The sequence below is a fragment of the Pogona vitticeps genome, chromosome 2 (genome assembly GCF_051106095.1).
Source record: "Pogona vitticeps strain Pit_001003342236 chromosome 2, PviZW2.1, whole genome shotgun sequence".
Classification (NCBI taxonomy): domain Eukaryota; kingdom Metazoa; phylum Chordata; class Lepidosauria; order Squamata; family Agamidae; genus Pogona; species Pogona vitticeps.
Genome location: NC_135784.1, coordinates 242,542,003 through 242,565,524, shown reverse-complemented (window position 1 = coordinate 242,565,524; position 23,522 = coordinate 242,542,003). Strand labels below are relative to the sequence as shown.

Here is a 23,522-nt window from a genome sequence, read left to right as displayed (position 1 = left end):
ATTACTTCTGAGATGGTACAACTTGCTGTACCATCTCATTCCATACTGGCAAGATCAGGGCACAGAGTAAAATTACACAGAAGTGTGCACCACTGGAAACGCTCTGATAATTCAGCAGTCTTTTTTCTCTCCCCATGAGTTCAAGATCACTTAAACGAAGGGAACTGCACCTCATATTTTTTTTTCTGCAGGAAAAGCAGCTAAGTATAACTTCTCACATCCAATACAAACTACTAGCATAGACATCTTTCATTTCCTCCTCCACCTCAGATAACCTTATATGTTGAAAAAAATGAATATTTACAGATATTCTTTCATTTTAGGTATCGCTATTATTCCTGGTCCTGTTTATTGCTGGTCGATCTGCATCCCATTCCATTAGCACAATGGGCACCAGCCATCACTACTTGTATCCAATCTCATGAAGTCTAGACACCAAATGCAGACACAGGTCAAGGGAATGAACTGAGAGACACACATTATCAAGAGTTTTATTTACCCACACCCTCAATAACTTTGAAGTCTAAGCTAATCTTCACCCTACCCCAGACTTCCAAGGCTTTAGAACAGTGTTGCCTTCCTCCACTCCCCTATGGCAGAGGACACTATGAGATCTGTAAAGATGATTCCTAGGTAATCTGTACTCCAGATATCAGAAATGTTAACAATAGTTGCTTTCTATACAGCAAATCACTAACCCTTGGAAATACATTCAATTGGCTTTGTGCTATACGCAAACGCTCAGGTATTCAGGGTGTTACTATTTTTTGCATCTCTAAACCACGTGTAACCTGAAACAACTCCAGGAGTCTCACACAATATCTTCAATAGACTAGCAATGAAACCAACAACTGTTTCAAATAACTACTTTCTATGCCATACCTGGCTAGTTTTTAGGTGATGAATTCACTGACAAGTTATGCTGTGGTAGTTTGAATGAGGTAAACATGACATGCATTTTATGGCTCCCATGAGAATGGTGATAGTAAAACAGAATCTACCAAGATTTAGCAATATAACTTCTAAAGAGCACACCACAAAGCATCCACTATGCCTTTACAGGGAAGCCATATTTTATACTGCATAACTAGTCTACTTCATCGTTAACATGAGGAGTATCCGTGGTTAACTTTCTGAGCTAGTCTGCTTGAAATAAATCAACAGCAAGGAACTGGAACATTCTAAGAGTCCTACTACTTCAGTAAAACAAGCCATAAATCAATCCAATGCAATTTGTTTGGCACAAATATTTGTCAACAGGGAGCAAAAAAAGTTTCAGATGAAGTTTTCAAACCATGTATCCTGATTTTTAATGTGATGTCCCCACATGTCAGAAATGGTTGAGCAAGGATTCAACCCCAGTCTCCTGAGTCCTAGTCTGTCACTCTAATAATAATAATAATTTATTGTCATTGTAAGTATATACACAGTATACCCATACAACGAAATTCATCTATCCACACCACTTGATCATTTATTTAACCAGAATCTGTTAGATGAAAATAAAAAATGGCCATGCATAATGTACGAAATAAGTTCTTAAAATAAAAATACATTAAGATTTTGTTTTAAGTGAATGCTACAGACTGCTAGTGCAGAAAAGTGCACCTGTATCCTACATGAGTCAGCTGCAACACAATTCTATCATACTGCTGTTACCAAGACTTTCATCTGCAAGATTACTTTTTTTCTTTTAGAAACTTCCTTATTAATACATGACCTTTTATCACAGTAACTTAATAGTGCCAGCTGAGGAAGGGACTCAGCCATGTTTGAGTCCTTCATACCTAGAAAATCCGATGAGGATTACCATAAAATCAGAATTTCACTATTCATTCACTCTCATATATTGTTTTGTTTCCTGCTATTTTGGTAGAGGTTTTGAAAAAAATACAGAAATACAAAGCACACAGAGCAGGATGTGGTATTTAGGTATTTTCTTGTCCATTAGTGGGTATATATTTAAAAAACCACAATCTCACAGCAGCACAGATGTGATTTCCCCAGACAAACACACATGCACATGCATACAGTGGTGCCTCAACTTACAAACTTAATCTGTTCCAGAAGATGGTCATAACTCGAAATGGCCATTAAGTCGAAGCACCATTTCCCATAAGAATGCATTGAAATGCGATTAATCCATTCTGGATTGGGGGGGGGGAATCACCAACACCCCCCAAAACAACAACAACAAAACCCTGCAAGACCCTCAGAAATGCAAAAAAGAACACCAAAAAGCAAACAAACCCTGCAAGACCCATCGGAAATGGGGGGAAAAAAACCTAAAAGCAAACAAACCCTGCAAGACCCATCAGAAACGTGGAAAAAACCCCAAAACAAAGACTGCAAGACCTATCACAGCACAGAAACATAACCCCCCCAGCCCAAAACCACCCTGCAAAACTCAACCAGAACAGGCAGTTTTTAAAAAGCAGAAAGCAGCACCTTACCAGGCAGCCCGAAGCCTCCTCCGAACGCACACTCTCTAACTGCTGGGGAGAAAGAGCTACAAAGAAGCACCCTCTTCACTTCCAACAGTTAGCAGTTTGAATTCCCCGCCTTTTTCCCTGCCTTTTTGTTTGATCATAACTCGTAGCTCTAGTCGCAAGTCGAAGCAACATTTTGCGGCTGGAGCTGGTTGTAACTCGAATTGGTTGTAAGTCGGGGCGTTCGTTAGTTACGAACTTGATCCGTATTGGAACGGTGGCCGTAAGTCAAAGCAGCATTTCCCATAGGAATGCATTGAAAACTGATTAATCCTTTCCGGATGTTTTTTTGTCCTTTTGTCAAGGCATGGTTCGTACGTCAAAGCATTGGTTCCCATAGGAACTAATGCAAAGCCGGTTAATCCATACTCTACCACTAGGGGAAGAATTTTTTCTTTTTTCTTCTTTTGACCTAAGATGAACTTAGGTAAAAAGAGGGCAGGAAAGTTTTTTGTTGTTGTTCGTAAATCAAAGCTCTGTTCATAACTCAAAGCAATATATAGCATCCGGAGCTGTTTGTAAGTCAAATTGTTCATAGGTCAGGGTGTTCGTAAGTCAAGGCACCACTGTATTTACATTAGTGCAAAGAGAACAGTGGAAAGAGAAGGTACATACTATAGTTTGCTGCATAAAGTACACAGACAATGGGAATAATCCTGAAAACCCACTAGATTTGAAAACTAAAATTAATGGTTTCTTTCTAAACCTGAATTTGAAGCCACAGGTGTAACTAATTACAAGTAACTAGTTATTTGCAATTCATTCTTTTCCAACACCTTGATCTCACTCCTTCCACTCCTTTAACTGAAACTTTTAAAAAATTATGATTACACGGGCATGGTCCTACCAAATGGTACTAAAGGAATATTACACTCACCAGAGTAGTATTACACACTCTCCAAAGTTCGTTCATTCATTGCTATGCCTTGTGTTGACACCTTATGCTCTACTGTGGCCACTGAGGTTGATGGTTCAGTATCTCATACCAGAAATTTTAGCATTCAGGTGTTTGCTCATTTAAAATAATTATTAAAGTTAAAAGGTACTTTTAAAATGGCTATAATAACAACTGCAAGCAGGTAGAGCGTCAGACTAGGACTCAGAAAAGCTGGGTTCAGATCCCTATTCAGGCATGGAAACTCAGTGGCGATGGCAAAGGTAAATCAAAACCTGAACATCTTGAGTATCTAGAAAATCCTATTAGGGTCACTGTGAGGCCCCCAAGATGGAGGCCCTGGTAGGAGTGCCGTCGCTCCCGTTGAGGGCCCAACACACTCAAACATCTCCACCTCCTACACCACCGCGTCGGGAAGAGAGAGGAGTGGAGACCCCTGATTGGGGGAAGGAAACCTCAGAATCCCCTAAGAAGAACAAAGGGGTAGATACTAGCAACCTGGAATCAACCTTGAAGGAGTTAAATATTACCCCTAGGTCTGGGGGAACTTTGGCGGGAAGAAAGGGGGAGGAGATCGAAGCGGCGGTAGGAGATATAAAGGGGAGGTGGGAAGAGATCCCAGGCGGTTGGGAATGGATCTGGATGGAAGATCCATGGACCCACAAGTGGAAGCAGGTGAGGGTACCACGAGAGGAAGCCGAGAAGAGACGACAGCTAGGTCTCAAGCCTCGTCCCTCGTATTGGGGAGAGACAGAAGCTAAAGAGTGGAGACAGAAACTGCGAGAAGAGAGAGAAGCGGTGGCCCGTGAGTTGGAACGGAAAAAGGCATGGCATATAGCCGAGTTACAGAAGTTGGGGGGTTTCCCAGGCCATGGATGGCCGATGATGGAGAGGGGTCGTCCTGGGGAGACTGGAGTGGGGATGAAGAAACCGTTACCCTGATAGTTTTAGAAGAAGAATTAAACCCAGCTCTGAGTCCTGTGAAGTCCTTAACAGGACCTTGGAATCTGGAGAACACTAACCCGTTCATTAACAATTTGTGGACACCTTTAAAACCAAGTTTGGAATTGCAAGAGACTTTGAACCCGTTCTTGAATCCTATCCCCGTTAACGCTGATGTTGCAATAAACACAGAACCGTTTGACTTGTTACAACCGTCTCGTCCTTTATTGGAGGTACACACAGCCCCAGAAAACGAGCCTTCACAGTCACCACAAATGGGCTAAATTCAGCGTCCACCAGCAGTACTTGGAGCCACTTAAACACTACTCCAGAGGACTTCCCAGCTCTCCAGAGCAACACTGTGGGGAACAAATGCAGGCTATAGTATAAAACAGAGATTCTTTCCCTTTGATTTTAATATACACCAATGGAAGTCCAGAACCGGAGCCTGTCCTACGTCTGTAACTGAGAGTGTGGATTCACTAGCAAAATAAATCAGAAGATGCATCGTCGTTTCTGAAATCAGTTTAAAGTGATGTGGTTTCTGGGCCAGCGTGTGCATCCTCTTGGGAAAACCTTTAATCCATTTTTCAACTGTGCTGTACAGTGATGCCTTGACTTATGAACACCTTGACCTATGAACATTCTGAGTTACAAACAGCTCCATTCACAACATTTTGCTTTGACTTGCAAATGGAGCTTTGACTTACGAACAGAAAAAAGGCAGGAGAAAAGGGCGGGAAATTCAAATAGCTAACTGTAGGTGGCAACGAGGCTGCTTCTTTGTAGCTCTTTCGCCCCAGCAGTTACAGAGCGTGCATCAGAGGAGGTTGTCTGCTAAGGTAAGGTGCTGCTTTATACTTTTTAAAAACTGTTCTGGGTATTTTTGCAGCGTGATTTTCAGCTGGGGGGTTATGTTTCCATGCTGTGATAGGTCTTGGGGGGGTGTTTGATTTTTGGGTTTTGTCCCCCTCCCCCCATTTCTGATGGGTCTTGGGGGGTTGCTTTTTGTTTTTCCCCCTATTTTCGATGTGTCTTGCATGCTTTGTGCTTTGATCCCTTTGCATTTCTGATCTGCTCCGTTTGTTTCCAGTGATTCATGCATGCTTTTCTTGCTTTTTTGCTTCATTCTCTTTGCATTTCTAATCTGCTCCGTTTGTTTTCTGTGCTTTTGCAATGGTTCATGCATGCCTCCCTTGCAAATCAGAATTTTTTTTGCAAGGGTCTATGCTGGCTTAGTTTAAAATGTGTTGGTTTAGCATGTGTTTTAGACTTCATACTCTCTCCCTCCCCCATTGTCATCTCTCTCTCTGTCTCCTTCCTTTCCTGCCCCTTTTAAAACCTAAGTCATCTTAGGTTTAAAAAAAATCTCCCCCTAGTGGTAAAGGACAGATTAACTGGCTTTGCATTAGTTCCTATGGGAATGAATGTTTTGATTTACAAACCGTGCCTTGACATAAGAACAAAAAACAGCTGGAACGGATTAATCGGGTTTCAATGCATTCCTATGGGAAATGCTACTTTGATTTACGAACATTTTGACTTACAAACACCATTCTCTTACGGATTAAGTTTATAAGTCAAAGAACCACTGTATATTGGTGGAGGGGACTACATCGGCTTTTAGAATTGGTACATTTGAGTCTTTGTCCTGTGCCCACAGGACACAGTCACTTGCTGCTGCCGTCGGATTATCTTTAATCTATTCTTTAAAAAATTATTGCTTGCTATCTGAAATATCGATCCTTTGACATGACAGGTAGAAAAAAATTGAAAAGACCAAACTGCAGGCTAAGTGGGGGAAAGCACAACCTTCTTCCCAAGCCTACATGCTCCCGCTCTCCATGTGCATGTGCTGGTTCCTCCTCCACCTGCCTGTCCCTCCTTTGCAGCTGCTGGCAGACAAAGAGCATTCCTCCTACCCACCTCTCCTCCCTCCCTGCTGTGTTCCTTGCTATCTGAAATAGTGACAATTTGACATGACAGATTAAAAAAATTAACAAGATTGGACTTTGTCTCTGAGCCGGTGCAAGGGAGGGACTAATGTAACTGCACTCTGGGCTGAGAATACTTATCCCCAGCTTTCCTGTCTTACTCCATTTCCTTGCTTCCCTTGTTCCATTTACACATTACATAAATAACGTTTGCTACAAGCTACTCTCCGTTTGCATCTGAAAAAGCAGATTCAGCTTTATTATGTACTAAATATCAGTTAATCAGACAATGCACTGGTGGATACTCTAAGTATCATAACACCTGTGCTATTTATGGCCGTTTTCAGACGCAGGAGCAGAAAGTCAATTCAGAAGCAAAGCAGAGCTCATATATACCGCACACAAAAACACGAGTTAAAATCAAACATGAGCTTCCCCCCAAAAAAACTTACTTTGAAACAACAATTCTTCCTTTTTCGGCCACTGTTGCAGCTACACCGGCCCCGTGCTTGAAGTACTAAGCGTACATCTTCTGTCTCCAATACAGCCTTATATACCGCTCTTTGGAACTCTGTCAAAGAGCAGTATACCATCTGGCAAGGTAAAATGTAAAACAAGGGAGGGCAGAAAACAACACAAACATTATGAACAACTACAACAGGATGATGGCAGTCAAGTGTTTTCTGCACAGCATGGTTCAGTAGCCATAGAGTTCTTGTGCAAAACAGGATTTCAGAACTGTAGAAAACATGATAGTTAGCTAGCATCTTATACCTAAATCATACAATCTGTTAAGAACACAAAAGATAAGTTGTGATGTTCATTCACTGTCTGAGACTGGTACGAGCAAGCAAGTAAAAGAAAAAGCCTCAAACGCCTAACCAAAAGACGGAAGATTCTGAATCACTTTAAAGATCTATTTGCTTTTCCTTGGCACTAACTATTGTAATGCAGACGGAGTGAATAAAGGGGAACAGCCAATTCTTAAGACTGACATTCTGAATTTGGGAAGGGGGGGATCTGTACAGTGGTATGACAAACCTTATCCTTCTCTTTTAAAGACCATGGGTGGCATCTCCATGACATCTTTTGGTCTCAACCAGCAGGATACAGAAATGCAACATCACTTCTGAAATCAGGCCACCCACAAAGCAGCAGCACCATGCTGTGCTATAATAATCCAATGGTATTATGCTCACATATACTTCAACATATACTCACATTATCAAGAGAATGGAATAAAATAAAGGCCGCTAGATTAAAGGCAACCGAGTGACACTGCGGTTAATCTTCTCTTTAGAATACACAGTTGGTCTGCATTATTACATGCTTTTGCTGAAAGGCAGGTATAAACAAGGATAGAAGGGCAGCAGACTAATGTGTATCTTTATTAAAAGTATAGAAACATCCTAGCCAACTGAAAAGCATACTTTATTTAATGATGGTGATACCAAACCCAGACATAGTTTTTAATTTAACAGCTTATAATTAGTTTTTTTAGAATGAGTGTTATCAAAGGAAGGGAGGGAAGTATGAGAGCTTAAGGCTTTTGACCTATCTCTGAATGCAGTGCATCTATACAAATTCAGTCCTTTCACATATTTTGCACATATACAGAAGAGATGAAGCCTGAGGACTGAACTACACATCTTATTTAAGCATTAGATTACCAATACTAGGCAGGCTATGAATGCTGGCATGTGAAAACTAATTTGTCTGAAAAGACACTGCGTTTTCTATGCACATATATTTATGTATATATCTATATACATGCAGCTTTATAGATAATAATTATGTGATGTCAAGTAGATACCAACTTAGGATGACTCTCACAGTATTTACTATGTACAGTAGTGCCTCGCTTAACGATTGCCCCGCATTACAACGAAAACACTGTATGGCGATCTTTTTGCAATCGCAATTGCAATCGCAAAATGATGGTCTAAATAGGGTTTTTTCGCTTTGCGATGATCAGTTCCCTGCTTCGGGAACAATTCTTCACAAAATAATGTTTTATAACAGCTAATTGGCGGTTTCAAACTGGCCACCGGGTACTTAAAATGGTTCCCCGCTGAGTTTAGGGATGGATTCCTCGCTATACGAAAATGGCCACCGTATGGAGGATCTTCGCTGGATGGTGAGTTTTTACCCCACTGGAACGCACTGAACGGGTTTCAATGCGTTTCAATGGGGTTTTCAATTTTATTTTATGATGTTTTCGCTTAACGGCAATTTTCCTGGAACAGATTATCGTCACTAAGCGAGGCATCGCTGTATAAAGTACTCAAATATAATTTACCAGTCCTCCTTTCCATTATGCTTCGGGAACATGTGATGGTCAAGGTTGCAAAGGAAACATGGCATGCAATGCCACAGACCACACATGTCCAAGGGACTGGTTCCTCTGCTTACTTATGGGAGTGTGCCTGCATGGACCACAGGTGGGACCATCAAGAAATCTTTGGAAAATAGAGAACACTCGTTTCCTCTCCTCCTCATGTACAGCAGCATGCCTTATATAGCTGCAAAGGATGTTATGAAGAACATAGCTTAAAAAGAATTTTGTACACCCTAGTTATGATCGTCTGGGCAATCTTGCACTGTAGCAATGTAGGGCCAAATGTGCAATTGCACAGAAAAACTAATCAAAGAACAAATAATTACAATAAGCATCTCATTTGGTTCTTTATAAGTTCTCTGCAATGGAGTATGTCCAAGATTGCTAAACTCATTTACCCAAAATAAAGGGTCAGAGGTGGCTGACTGAAGAAAGTACTCAGGAACATGTAAGTGGTTTCCAACCTTGGGTAACGCAGGTTTTCTTAGAGTGCAATTCCCACCAGCTGTGCGCCAACCAGGGCTTTTGGGAGTTACAGTCCAAAAACAGCTGGGTTACCCAAGGTTGGAAACCACCGCCATAATTTATTTCATGCATTCCCTGCACTTCTGAGGGAGAGGAATTTTTACACATTGAAGCAGTTCAGTGATTATTTTCACCAAACAGCCAAAAAAAATGTATAATGTAAAAATTAAGCTTCCTTTGTTGTTCTCCATAAGCACTGAAAGGGGAACTTAAGAGACAATTTGCTCAGATTGAGGATCTGCCACAGCTACCTAGATTTGAAAAATATTACCATATTTTCAAATGAGGCTTATGAGCAAAATCATGAAGAACTTTACTGTGTGCTTACAGAGACCAACAGCAAGTGATGATCACCATGTGAAGCGTCACCCCATTGCTCACTTTATATATATCTATATCTATATCTATATCTATATCTATATCTATCTATATATATATATATATGTTTCCTACATTTTTCCCCTTAAAAGGAAAAGCTTACAAAATATTAAAAAGACTAATGAAGCTCAAAATATAATTTGCAATATTAAAATGCAATTAAATACATCATCCTAAAGCAGCTCTGAATAAAAAACATTTAAAATAACTTAAAAGCACATTAAAAGACAAAAGGATTAAATCCCTTTCACTACCAAGTCACTTGGCAAAATCTTATCTGAACAGAAGTGTCTTGGTCTACCTGGCAAAAGACAAAAGGGATGTGAGCAGGCTGCTCTCCTCCAGGAAAGAATACCAGAACCAGCCAAAGTGGTGATTCATGGAAGTAGAAAATAGGTGAAATTGCTGTAACTACAGTGGTGCCTCGCATAGCGATCGCTCCGTTTAGCGACGAAATCGCTTTGCGACGCATTTTTTGCGATCACAAAAGTGATCGCTTTGCGATGTTCCCCATGGGGGAATTTCCCTTTGCGATGATCGTTTCCCTTCTTCAGGAACCGAGCATCGCAAAGCAACGACTTTAAAACAGCTGATCAGCTGTTTCAAAATGGCAGCCAGGTAAACAAAATGGCCGCCCGCCCGCTGTTTTCTGGGACGGATTCCTCGCTTAAGAGGCACCAGAAATGGCCGCGCTATGGAGGATCTTCGCTGAACAGTGAGTTTTAAGCCCATAGGAATGCATTAATCGCATTTTAATGCATTTCTATGGGCTTTTTATTTCGCATTGCGACATTTTCATTCTGCAGCAATTTTTACGGAACGAATTAATGTCGCAATGCGAGGCACCACTGTATCTGAACAAGAATTTTCAGGAGTCAGCAGAGGCAGAGAGCTTATTTTGTCCAGAGCTCAAAATGTGTCAATTGGCAGTTTCCACCTTTCTCTTTTTTATTGCTCTCCTAAGTGCCCTAGCGACAGTGAGTTCCAGAGCAGAGTTGAATGTTTGTTTGCTTTTTTAAATAACCAATCTTGAGACAAGGAGCAGTGGGTTGTGAAGAATGGAAATTCCTACAGGCACCCCTTTGCTTCAGACAATCAGTGGACAAAAGCAAGGCCAAACCAAGAGGAAAAATTTACACCACCTCAATCAACTGAACAAAAGACGATTCCCTATTTGAAAAACATGATTCTACAATACGCTTCCTTGCACTGAGTTTTACATTGGGTCATCATTGTGTTTTAAATCAAATTTATCTGTGCCCAATCCAACATAAATTGTGGAATAAATAGTCAAACAAGTCACCCCAAAGCCCCACAAAATAACCAACAGAGGCCAGTACATAGGTGAACTTCCTATAGAGAAATTTTTTTCTGACTTTCTTGTGCAGTAAAAAAGATGCTCATTCCCTCTCAGCTTTTAACAAGCATACTGAGGACAGCTGGATGGTGCAGTTCTTCTCCCTCACTCTGTGCAAGGCATACTGCTGCCCATTGGATGGTAAGGAGGGACCCTTGAATAGTAAAATTTTCAAATGTTAGCAGTGTATGCAAATCCATTCGCATGTGGGGCCATACCAAACCATGAAGCAGAACGTAATAACAAAATGTGTTATTGATTCTTCCTCACTCACATTTTAAACATCAGAATTGCTGTTATAAAACAATTTTAACAATCAGAGGGAAAATCACTTCTTCCATTACTCTATCACAACTTGTAGAGCTGGAAGAATGGCTGAATAATTCATTGACTGGCACTCAAATCTCTGCTAGCATTCCTGTTGTCCATACATATAGCTCTACATACAACTTCCCATGTACAAGACACAGCATAAACTGTCCCTCAAGTCTAAAAACCTACTAAATACACTGCATGAAATCCACATGAAGATGGTATTTAAAATAATATTTAAAGTTGATTGTAAGTGCTGGTTCTCACCCTGTCTTCCTTCCTGGGCAGCTGATCATTAATAAGAGTCTTTGTACGTCTTAAGAAATAATCCGACATTTTCTTAGCTAGCCTTTGCATTGCCTTTCGACCAGTTGCCAGCTCTCTTTTTGTTACCGTGTGTCTTTGACCGTGCTCAACTGGATCAGAAAATTCTTTCTTGAAGCGTTTTTCATTACCCAAAAGCCCTGGCACAGCCCTGAGAAAATGAGAGAAAGCAGTAAGCATATTGCAACTGTTTTGGCCCATTCAAGATGTTACCTTTGCTTTATAAGGCCCTATATAGATCAGGTCCAGGTTACCTGAGCTAAAAATAGACATTATCATTAGAGCATCATTTGATGAAGACAGTGCATTTGTGTATCTCTTGATTTTTTATGTCTTACGAACTACAACATGCAAAAAGTTGTTTTTTACCCTTCTGACAACAACCACAAAATGAAGCAAGCTAAATTTGCAAATCACAGGAGATCGGAAGAGCTTCTGCAAGGGCGATAAGATGAAGTTCTACACTTGAGGATTTGCCATTTCTAACACTGAATTCTCGACAGAATCTGCATCCAGTGAGAGTTATTTGGTTATGGTTCCGGGAGAGCATTATGTACCTCCCCCGGAATGATTTCCCCATCTATTTTTTAAATTATTTTAAATAAAACAAATACATTCAAATCAAGTGGAGTTCCAGTGTAGGGTGTTTTCGCCATCAACTAAAGACCTACTGGTTTTCCCAGACAATTCCCTGATCATTGTCCGCTCTGATAATTTTATTTATTTATTTATTTATTTATTTATTTATTTATTTATTTATTTATTTATTTATTTATTTATTTATTTATTTATTTATTTAGTTAGTTAGTTAGTTAGTTAGTTAGTTAGTTAGTTAGTTAGTTAGTTAGTTAGTTAGTTAGTTAGTTAGTTAGTTAGTTATTTATTTATTTATTTATTTATTTATTTATTTATTTATTTATTTATTTATTTTATTTGTATCCCGCCTATCTGGTCAATCGAGGACCACTCTAGGCGGCTAACAATCTTAAAAAATAATGCAGTAAACATGTAAATTCTAAACCATAAAACACTACATTATGATGGGAAAACACAAAACATAGCACAGTAAGGGAGAAAAAAGAGGTCATGAGTTATGTGATGGGAAGGCCTGCTGAAACATCCAAGTTTTTAATTGCTTCTTGAAGGTAGCCAGCGAGGGAGCCCCGCGAATCTCAGGAGGTAAGTTGTTCCAGAGGCGGGGAGCCACCGCCGAGAAGGCCCGATTTCTTGTCTTTTCTTTCCAGGCCTCCCTTGGCGTTAGGCTCCTCAGCCTCACCTCCTGGCTCGCACGAGTGACACGGGTAGATCTTGGTGGGAGTAGGCGTTCCGCCAAGTATCGAGGCCCTAAACCATTTAGGGCTTTATAGGTAAGCATCAACACTTTGAAGTCGATGCGGAATCGGATGGGCAGCCAATGCAATGCGGCCAGAGTGGGTGAAATGTGTTGGTATTTTTTCACACCACTGATTAATCTGGCCGCCGCATTCTGCACCACCTGTAATTTCCGCAGCAGCCTCAAAGGTAGCCCCACATAGAGCGCATTGCAGTGGTCTAATCTCGAGATTACGAGTGCATGCACCAAGAGATTACGAGCGCATGCATCAACTACCCCTGACTTTTTAATGGATTATTTCATTGCTTTTTGTTTTGTTATGTTTTTATCAGTTTGCTTTATATCTTAAACCACCCCCGGGATTTTCAAAATGAAAAGCAGTGGTCAGAATCTTGTTATGCAGTTTCTCCAGCACAGCACATTTAGCATAATGTATCTTGGCAAACTGCCATAAGTTAAGAAGTCAGCTTGGGCATTTGATCTCACATACCAAGTCACATGACTGTTTTAGAATAGGATATGCTTATGCCAGTTTCTCAACTTGCAGCAAGTTGCTACTGATAGTTACAGTGACTGCATCATGTCAGTGGACTCAACTAAAAGAATTTGGACTCAACAGTCAGTATAAAATGTTCTTAAATAAATACATTCTTTGGTCTATTCTATATCAAACACACAATACATGAACTGAACTAACATGTCCATCAGAATTGTACAACCAAATCCAGATTTCCTGCCAGTTAGCACACTGAAAATTCTACCTAATCATGGCTACATCCCTACCTATGACTACAAACCCTAAATTAAGAGTAAATCCCATTGGGCTCAATCAAGTTTAGTTCTAGGAAGAGTTTTATAGGACTGAAGTGTTCGATTCCATGGACATTCTCAAATATGTTCCTTTTGGGGGCTCCTCCCACTTAATTTTATTAGAGGTCAAGGAGGTACCCCTGAAAATCACACCCATCTTGTCATATTTAACTAAAAGTAATCCTAGTAGATTCATGTATCAGCCATCCTTTTAATCATAGTTTCATTATACAGATAAAGAATATGGAGTAGTTCTATGTTACTGGCATTAAATGGGTAACTAAAATTAGATTATTCAGACTAGATTCTTGCATGGCTACCAAAGTAGAAAAGGAAAAAGGTAACTAAACAGAAGCCAGAAAATTCCATGAAGCTCTTAGGAGGATTACATTAATCATCCGTATTCTCTAAAAGCAATATAAAAATATTTCTTTGTTTGTTGTTGTTGTTTCTTCTTCTTTCAGATAACCTCAAACAACTCCAGCTCTGGAGCAGCATCAATAAAACACATAGAAATCTATAATATCAGGCTTTAAAGGAGTTACTTAATGAATTACATAGAGGCAAATGCCTATTTGACATTGCACAAACGTATTACAGGGAACTGAATCCCAGAGAATTCCACAAGTCTATCATGTATACACACACAATATACAATGTGTATTCTATGTTTCTGGAACACAGTGGCTCCTTGGCTCACAGCACTGTAAAACACAACATACAATTGCCATACATGTATATATACATAACAGTATATTTCAGATGTGCATGAAAACCATCTTGCATGCACATAAATGAATTGGGTGATCTCAAGAGTCAAAGGCATGCAAGCTGCACTTTTGATACTAACTTAGGTGTCACTTACCAGTCCATAACACACCATAGTTCCTTCATGTTGTTCTGAAGAATTGTCCCAGTAAGACCTAGTCGAACCTTACATGTTAAAGCCTTCATTGTCTTAGTTGTCTGAGACTTCGGATTCTTGATTCTGTGCACTTCATCAACAATGACAGCTGACCACTCTATGCTATAAATTAACAGGAAAAAAGTAACAAGCCTCCTAAATCCTCCATATACATTTGCCACAATGAATTTCCCCACCACACACTGTACTCCATAGGTTGAACCTTCCATGGCTTGATGCTATAACAGCATCAAGATAAAACAAACACAAAATTAGGTTTTAGGAAATAAATAAAACAAGGATAAACTTAAAGGTAAAAACTTTACTGTGTGTGCTCCTATTATGCTGTGTTGTATGCATGATGAGGTTGTCTGCCATCATGGCTATACTGACTTTGGATGCAACATCTCTAAACAATGATGCTGTTCTCCATCCAAACCAGTCTCCTAGATTCTTCTGCTTACAGCCAGAATCCTGTCAGTAATTTGTGTGTGTATAAACTGCACTTCTTTTTCCCATTTATTTTACCTTGAGTAATCAGTTGTAACTGCCTATACTTTTCATATATAGGCATTAGCTTTCTTTATTTCACAACTTATTTTAGCTTTGCAATTGCTTGGTTTTTATTCCTTCATCTATACAATGTATGTTCTCAGCACTGATTTTAATTTTTTATTGCATACATTCCTCAACTTAAGGAAGCTGCTCCAGGCCATTTCTATCTTGATTTTTATTGCAAAATCATCCCCCCACTGCTCATTGAACAACATTCCAAGGTACTTTTGTCAACACATGTTCATGTTGGATCTTCAGCTCTATGGCTTGAGCTCCTTGTTTTTTCCTGATGATCATAAACTTGATTTTCTTAATATTGGCCAGTATCCTGTTCACTATTTATGCACACAACTGCAGAAGAAGTCACAGTAATATAACAAGGTGCCAACTGTCTGCCTGGTTGCATACAACTGGCACTTCTTCAAATCACTACTGCAGCTCTCACATCTGAGGCTCTGTATATATGGAAATATCAACCAGGACACTGGCCCTTCATTTTAAAGCATTCACCAGCAAAAGATTTCTCTGCTTTAAATAAGATGGAAATTTATAATTTCCCCTTTTGCAACACAATTGACATATGTTATCTAAAGTACATCTAGCATGTTTGAAGACTATGGGTAAAACCCAACAAAGCCCATTGGCCAAAGCGAAATCCATCACAAAGGAACAGACATTCTTGGCAGAATGGATTCTTCTCCAGAACTCCCACCCACCCAATCTCTTTTGGAATGTTAGCAGACCGTTCAGAGCAGTGGAAGTCCCCCCTGTGTAATGCTGGATGGAATTGTATTCATTTTAAAGCTTGTTTAATTGGAAGCTACCTTCCACAAATTGCAACCGAGACAGATTATGCATAGGGGATACAGCTTCAATGCACAACTTCTCTTGCCCATTGCTAAAAAACAAAATTTACGAATTTGCAGTCTTGTTTTTTGTAAGAATATTTTAGGGTGTTTAAAGAAATTATTTGCACTACCAACAATTAGAGAATTTAGTTACCTATTAAGGTCATCCAAAAAAACACGAAGTGTTTCATACGTTGTTAGCACAATCTCGCATTTTCCTTGCTTGATTCGATTCAGTTCATAGTCTTTTCTATTGCCATGCAAAACTATAACCTTGAAATAGCCCCAGGTGTCCAATTCATCTTTCCAGTTATAAAGTACAGAAAGGGGTGCTACAATCAGAAAAGTCTGGAAAAAAACCAACATACAGTATTGCTAAATACAAAAAGCATTTTGAGAAGACAATCAGTGTATGATTTTATTGCATGCTGTGAAGTGTTCAGAGAGTAATCACACTAATGGGAAGGTATAAACGTGGAAATAATACATAAATGTACAGGCCTACTAATTCAATGAATTCCTCTATTTTAGCAGTTTCAACAAGCAACAGAAATGAGAGGCTGTTGGTGGCAAATATTACATGAGGAGCAGGTAACAAAACCAATGTTAGGTTATTTGCAGAATAAACATGGAGGGAAAATTTCTGATCATTGGGCTACAAACAGGATCTAGATGACTGACAACTGTGCCTCTGGCAACAAGTGAAATATCTGGCCAAGTATCTCCTTTTCTAGTCAGTGTTAATGTTACTTCTGGGACACGTTTCCTCAATTCATTTTTTTTTAAGGTAGAGTTGAACAGATTTGATTAAGCCACATATACAGTGGACCCTTGACTTACAGATGGCTTCACTTACAGACTTTTTGAGTTACAGACTTCTCTGGCCGCAAAATTTAGGTTTGACTTGCAGACTGAGATTTGACTTACAGACCAGAAAAAACCCCAAATGGAACAAAAACGGCCTGTTACGGCATTAATCGGTTTTCAATGCACTGTAGGTCAATGGAGACTTGACTTACAGACTTTTTGACTTGAGAACCACCTTCCAATACGGATTAAGTTCTCAAGTCAAGACCCCACTGTATATGGAACTCAGTGTAAGCCAGCAGCAAACTAATTTACACATTACCTGTCATAATGTCACCTATCATCATATCTTTAATATATATTCTGGAGCCAACATACCTTTATGGCACACAAGCCATGCTAGTGCTATAAACCCGAAATATTTGCTTGCATTTGAAACACAAAACACCTCTGCATATGCTAGAAAGATCAGACACCTATTGCTCAGGTTTACAGAAACTGATGAAATTGAAGGAAAAAAGGAGGAGATTGGCAAAGGCTAGATGCCATGGAGACTACTGTTCATGCTGTTCATTCAATTTATAATGCGCCTGGCCGAAGCAGATAGGATATACTGAACAAAAATCGGAAGCTAGAACCAAAGCTCCTGCATTGTGCTACACCTCCAAAATAATGATATGCCTTCCATTAATCCTAATTTCCAGGTGTGGATTTCTCAAAAGATCTGTTCCTGGGGCCATTTTGGATAGCTACCTACATGATCAATCACTTTATATTAATTACTAAAATGAGGATTTATAGGCTTTGTTCCAAAAACACAGAAACGAAACTGTTCTTTGTAGAGAGAACAACCAGTTCTACGAATATATATACATATGATTATTTTTATGTGTAATTGCACTATAATGTAAGTCATCGGTTCCAAAACTTTTGCAACTCACGGCTCCCTTGACTTACTGGCCACTCACCTTGGCTTCCCAATATGATACTTTGGGTGAGGGGGAAGGAGGAAGCCCAGCCCGAGTAGCACTTCCATTTTTATTGCCTAAAGATAATTTAATAAATAGGTTCTCCCTCCCTTCTCCCGCTGTTCTCTCATTTGGCTTCTGGTTAAGCATTTGCGTGTGGACGGACGAAAAGAATGGGAAGGTCATTGGGTTATCTGCCTGTCCCAAGCCTCCCTCTCCCGAACAAAGTAATGGGGGGGGGAAGGACCCAGTCCCCCAGCAGCACTGAGGGAGGAGGCCCTGGGTGGGTCAAAAAAAGTGAAATTATGGGCCAGCTTTGTATTTGCAATTGCAGAACATAATGCCTTGACAGCATATTGCTCCACAAGATCTCTTGCTTTACGCAGGCTGGAGACTACCCTGTTTTCCCCAATATAAGACCTTACCTGAAAATAACCCCTAGTATGATTTTTCAGGATGCTCGTAATATAAGCCCTACCCCAAAAATAAGCCGCAGTTAAGTGCAATCCCACCCTCTACCATTGTGCAGCAGCCAGCAGAAGATGACAGGACTGTATTTGAATAAATGTAGATTGTTGTACACACACACAAAAATAAAACATCCCCTGAAAATAAGCCCTAATGGGGTTTTTTGGAGCAAAAATTATTGTAAGACCCTGTCTTATTTTCGGGGAAACATGGTACCCCACTGGAGCTAAAGCTGTGTTTATACTTGCAGAGGTACTTCATGGGCACCTCTTTGCGTAAGCCCAGAAAAATCCCAAGCCCCCAGGACAACAGAAAGTTGCGTGCATTGAGCATACAAAAAGGATTTTGGCCATGGTCCATACAACTTCACATTTCTAGTGCACAATATCCATATACTCGCTTACTCTCTTTGGCGCAGATGACTTTTCTTTTTTCATTGTTCTTAGCAAGAAATCAGGCATGTTATTTTCAATATCCGCACGTGTCCCCTTTTTGTGCAGCATTGCAGCCAGAAATGATATCACCTGGGAAAACACAATTTGACACTTTCAAGAAAGAGGTTTTAGCCTGAGAACATTCAAAACAAGTCTTGGTCTGAGATATTTGAACTCATATACTAAGGTACATTATGCTAAGGCTTGTCTTCGGAGAAATGTGTCCACTATTCTGGCCACCAGGGCTCCAGATTCACAAAGAACTCCAGATCTACTGCTGCAATGGGAGCACACAACATGCCACCTACTAAAGCAAGGGGCAGCAAAATGTAAGCTGCCGAATACTCTGACCATGCCATAGGGACAGAAACACTCAAATACCCAACCCACAAAAGATTCCTACATTGCAATGTGTAGTAATAAATCAATGCCTCCTCAAATATGTAAGCTGCAGAAACAGGACTCCTATAAACTGCAAACTCAAGGTTCCTGCTATGCACTGATAAAGACAATGGGACTCTGGTAATTTTGTAGGAACAGAATCAAAGAACCATAGAATACTTGAGTTGGACTGGGCCTATAAGGCCATCAAGTCCAACCCATGCTCTGTGCAGGAATCCAAATAAAAGCTGATCTGACAGATGGCTGCCCAATTTTCTCCTTAATGCCTCCAGTGCTGGGGTGCTCACTGCCCGCCAAAGGTAACTGGTTCCATTGTCATACTGTTCTAACAGTTAGAATTTTTTTCTGGATATCCAGCAAAAAACTAGTTTCCTGTAACTTGATCCCATTATTATATGTCCTGCACTCTGGGTTTATCAAGTTCAAATCCTGCCTCGCTTCTATATGACAATCTTTCTAGTATTTGAGAAGTATGATCCCACTTCCCCTCAGTCTTCTTTTCTCTGACAGGTAGACACAGTAAGAACTATCACTGATCCTTTCCAGCTAACAAGCAACAATTTAGTTTCCACTCGCTCCCTAAGATCAAATCTAAACAAGAGATAAACCTGGGTACCACCAGTATCCTGATGGCTCTGGGTAACTTCAAGTACCACTTTATGTAGCTATTAAATAGAATGAGACAAAATGGAATCATTAGGCATTTTGTATATCAATGCCCAAATGCCCAAAACAGAACTGTTTTCAAGGCTACACAGGAATACATGGAGCCATCTGACAAAAAGGTACTGTGACGGACAGGTCAGTAACCTCTCCTGTCCATCACAATGGAACCTTGATATATCAACCAATGGTTGAACAGAAGAGGTGGAACTAAGGAAATATAAGAGGAATGGAAGACAGTTAAAGATCAGTTAGGGACGAGTTAAGGATATGAGTCAGAGTCAGGGACTTCAGTTAGGGATATCAGTTAGAGAAAAGCAGTTTAGGCAGTTAGGACCAGCCTTGTGTTAGAGAAGGGTAAAAGAGAGATAGAGAATAAGACAAGGAAAGTACAAATCTTGTATGGTTTATGGTTATGATTGGAAAGAGTTAGAAGTGAAAAGAAATGAATAAATACCTAGATTAAAATGATTCTACCTAAGCAAATATAAATGTTACCAAAGCACAATTTATTGAATGAATAAAATAAGACCATCCATGATTCACTTTACATGATTTAGTGATAAACACATAAATAAACATTGTTATATTGGAGAACTGTGATTTAAGAGTCATATTTGATAGAGTGAGGAATAAATCCTCTGGTGGCAGCGGAAAAGGGTTGAGAAATAAATGTCAAAGCCGAAAGTGAACCTGGGTTGTGTGGAAGAACAAACAGGGGGACTGGGTGTGTGTGACAAGTACTTCTATACCAATCCCCACAAAACAGCCAAGAAGAATAGCCATATAATATTGGTCATGATGATACTGAACACAGTGTCAAGAAGAATCTAGACTAGAGAGTCACACACTCTCTACCCATCTCCAAAAAACTAGTAATCTCTTAGGGCAACCAAGACCATTTCCATAGCCTTTCACATTATTTGCATGATTGGATTTAAACCTATTCTATCAACCATATTTGTGGATTATTAAAGCAAGTACTATTATTTATTAGAGTGTCAATGGATTATAAAGATACAGGTAGATATACCTGCACCCCTTCAGGTAGATTGTAAGGCTGGTTTCTATTATGCTAATTTAACTAGAAAACATTGGTTCTCTCAGTTACTTGTGGTATTAAAAGCCAATATTACTCAAATCAGGTTCATAAAGTACTCCTCCTGTTTAATAACCTTGAGAACCTGAGAAGAAACAGCTTACAAAGAAGTTCATATTATTCTGAAAAGTCATGTCTATAATTGGAATTTTTGTTTTCAAATCATGAGCTACAGCAATTAGCAAGCACACTATCACACAAAACAGATAGCGAAACAGATGTGGAAACCTGGAGAATGAGAGACAGTAAGACTGCAGAATAAAATCAGTGTGAATTAACAAACCAAGTTACAGCTGAAACACTGAATATATCACATAATAGAGTACATTTCCCCCTTGGAATGATAGTCATTCTGAGAAAGCACCCTTGTGCTTCCCCATGCTAACAAGAAGGCATTTTTACAAGCTAGCTTTCCTCCCATATGCCATTCTGCAATGTGTTATATGCCAGAGTCTGGGAAAGAGTGTCATAAAATTTCCCAACAGGAGATACTAAAAAGCAAGTGCAAATCAACCTTGTTTCTAAAAGGAAGCACAGACAATGTATGTATCTTCTTCTTCTTCTTCTTCTTCTTCTTCTTCATCATCATCATCATCATCAATATTCCCCAGTTTCTGTTTAATCCTCCCTCTAATCTCACAAATTGTTTACACCAACTGTTTAACAAATATAATGGGAAAAGCAAAACAAAAATCCAGTTTTCATGTAAAGGGACTCCCTATTTTTTAAATATTATCAATAGATTAATTATTTCTAGATATTTCTTAAAATCTGAAACACCAGAAGAGACTAGGTTTCTAACACTTTCTACAGACAGGAAGAAAACTGCCAAATTGTGTTATTCTCTTTTATTATATTTAATTTAGTTATTAATTATAATCTGTTCTATTTTAAAAAATAATCAAAAAACCGATTTAGCCGCAAAAGCAATTGAAATTTTTGGAATATTATTATTAAGCCTTCCATTCACCTTCCTAAAGTTACTAAGCAAAGTATAACTAAGACGTTTTGAAATCGTATGACTTCTTTTTTAACAGAAAAACACTGAGTTTCTCCATATTCTACACCGATCATTCTTATTCCATTTACAGTGGTGCCTCGCAAGACGATTGCCTCTGGGGATGAAAATCCTGCAAGACTTTTTTTCTATGGCGCCTTGCAAGACAGTTTTTTCTATGGCTATGCTTCGCAAGACTTCCCCGCCCCCCTGAGACCGATGCTTTGCAAGACGAATAAATTTCATTTGTCTTGCGAGGTTCCCATAGGATTTTTTTTCGCAAGACAGCGATCTTCACGGAACAAATTAAAATCGTCTTGCAAGGCACCACTGTATATGATGCTCCTTCTACATGCTCCCCCATAAAATCTGAATGTAAATGCAAAACAGGCTCCCTTTCTGTTTGAAGCAAAACCACCATTTCACATTTTGTCTGTACTGCCAATTACAATTTGCTCTAAATCAGGAAAGAAGGGCAAGGTCTGTTGGGAAAAGAATGAGTGGGAAACATCCAAGCATCTCACTTCCTGCTTTTCTTTTTAGGCATTCCCTAGCTACCACCTTTTGTTTCTCAAACAAACACAAACTATGGTTGCTAGTTTATAGAAAATGCCAATCTACGCTCTGCCTCAAACCAGGAAAAAATTATTTTATCACCACATGTGAGAGAAAGGAACAAGTGTGTGAATGACTGCTACTTCCCTTAGCTCCAAATGACAATTTAGTAGTATGATTAAAGGGGAATGAAAGTGAGCTACAGAACTGGAAGCAGAGCACATGTGCAACTGTAATGCACAAATGCTATCTATATCACCAAGGATGGATCTATGAACCAAAAGGTGGCAGGGTAGGGCAGCCGTGCCTTTCTGCCAGGAGAAAGAAGGCCCACCATCAGGGAGAGGAGGCATTTATCCAGAAATCCCAATTATACTGATGGAAAGCTCCATACGTGGAGATCTGCTGTAGCCAGTGGCATTTCCATGGATAGTAGCTATTGCTAGACAGGACATTCCACCATGGAACAAAAGAGAGGCACAGGTACCTTTGGATTTGTTGGATCCAACGTCCTTTTGTTCACTGGAGATATCCCAGAATCAACTCTCTCCCTCTGTGCCAACTTGGAAATGGTATGGTCTAACCCCAATAAGTACCAATGGGGGAATGGAATGAAATATAGTAGTCAAGAAACATAGGGAAGAGAAGAAAAACACCTCCAATTGTACACACCTCTTTGACCTGGCTGATACAAGCTACAAGGCTTTGAAATGCTAAATAACCTAGGACTATTGCTTCACCCCACCATTCGCTTAGGGTTGCTCTTTAAATCACTACATACTTTACATTTTAAAAATATAGAGTTTAATTTACTCTGCTCCAGCAATCAAAACCTTACAGAATTTAGATACAAAAAAGGAAAATAGAGAAAATACCTGTACTGTTTTCCCAAGTCCCATGTCATCTCCCAGAATACATCCATTTTTACGAACATAGTGACTGTATAAAAACTGGGCACCTTCCCTCTGGTAATCACGTAGATATCTATTAATTGTATAAGGGATCTGATGCCCATCCTTGGACAACTCGAAGGCAACTGCCAAGGAGGGAAGACCTCTGTCAGGAAAATAAGGCTTCTCCAAATCTTCATCATCAAATATTAAGCTTTTTTCTGCATCTTTATTCATTTTGATCCTACAAAGTTTCGCTGATAGTATTTTCTTTTCTTAAGATTCTTCAAAAGAA

The 23,522-nt window shown here is 39.6% G+C and overlaps 1 protein-coding gene across 10 annotated transcripts in view; it reads right to left on the bottom strand.

The window, feature by feature from the left end:
* The window catches only part of ERCC6L2 (ERCC excision repair 6 like 2), a 66,022-nt gene extending 42,558 nt beyond the window's left edge, over positions 1-23,464 (bottom strand). For 6 of the 10 annotated variants that reach the window (XM_078386175.1, XM_078386176.1, XM_078386178.1 and 3 more), the window contains exons 1-6: positions 23,213-23,464; positions 18,592-18,711; positions 16,099-16,292; positions 14,503-14,664; positions 11,438-11,645; positions 6,713-6,853 (exon numbers count right to left, since the gene is read on the bottom strand). In XM_078386175.1, coding sequence (XP_078242301.1) covers positions 6,713-6,853; positions 11,438-11,645; positions 14,503-14,664; positions 16,099-16,292; positions 18,592-18,711; positions 23,213-23,464 — 1,077 coding nt within the window. Of the gene's footprint in view, positions 1-6,712; positions 6,854-11,437; positions 11,646-14,502; positions 14,665-16,098; positions 16,293-18,591; positions 18,712-21,299; positions 21,442-22,824; positions 22,917-23,212 lie in introns of all 10 variants that reach the window. The other 4 variants (XM_078386183.1, XM_078386184.1, XM_078386180.1 and 1 more) reach the window with 3 other exon arrangements.
* Positions 23,465-23,522: the final 58 nt, after the last annotated feature.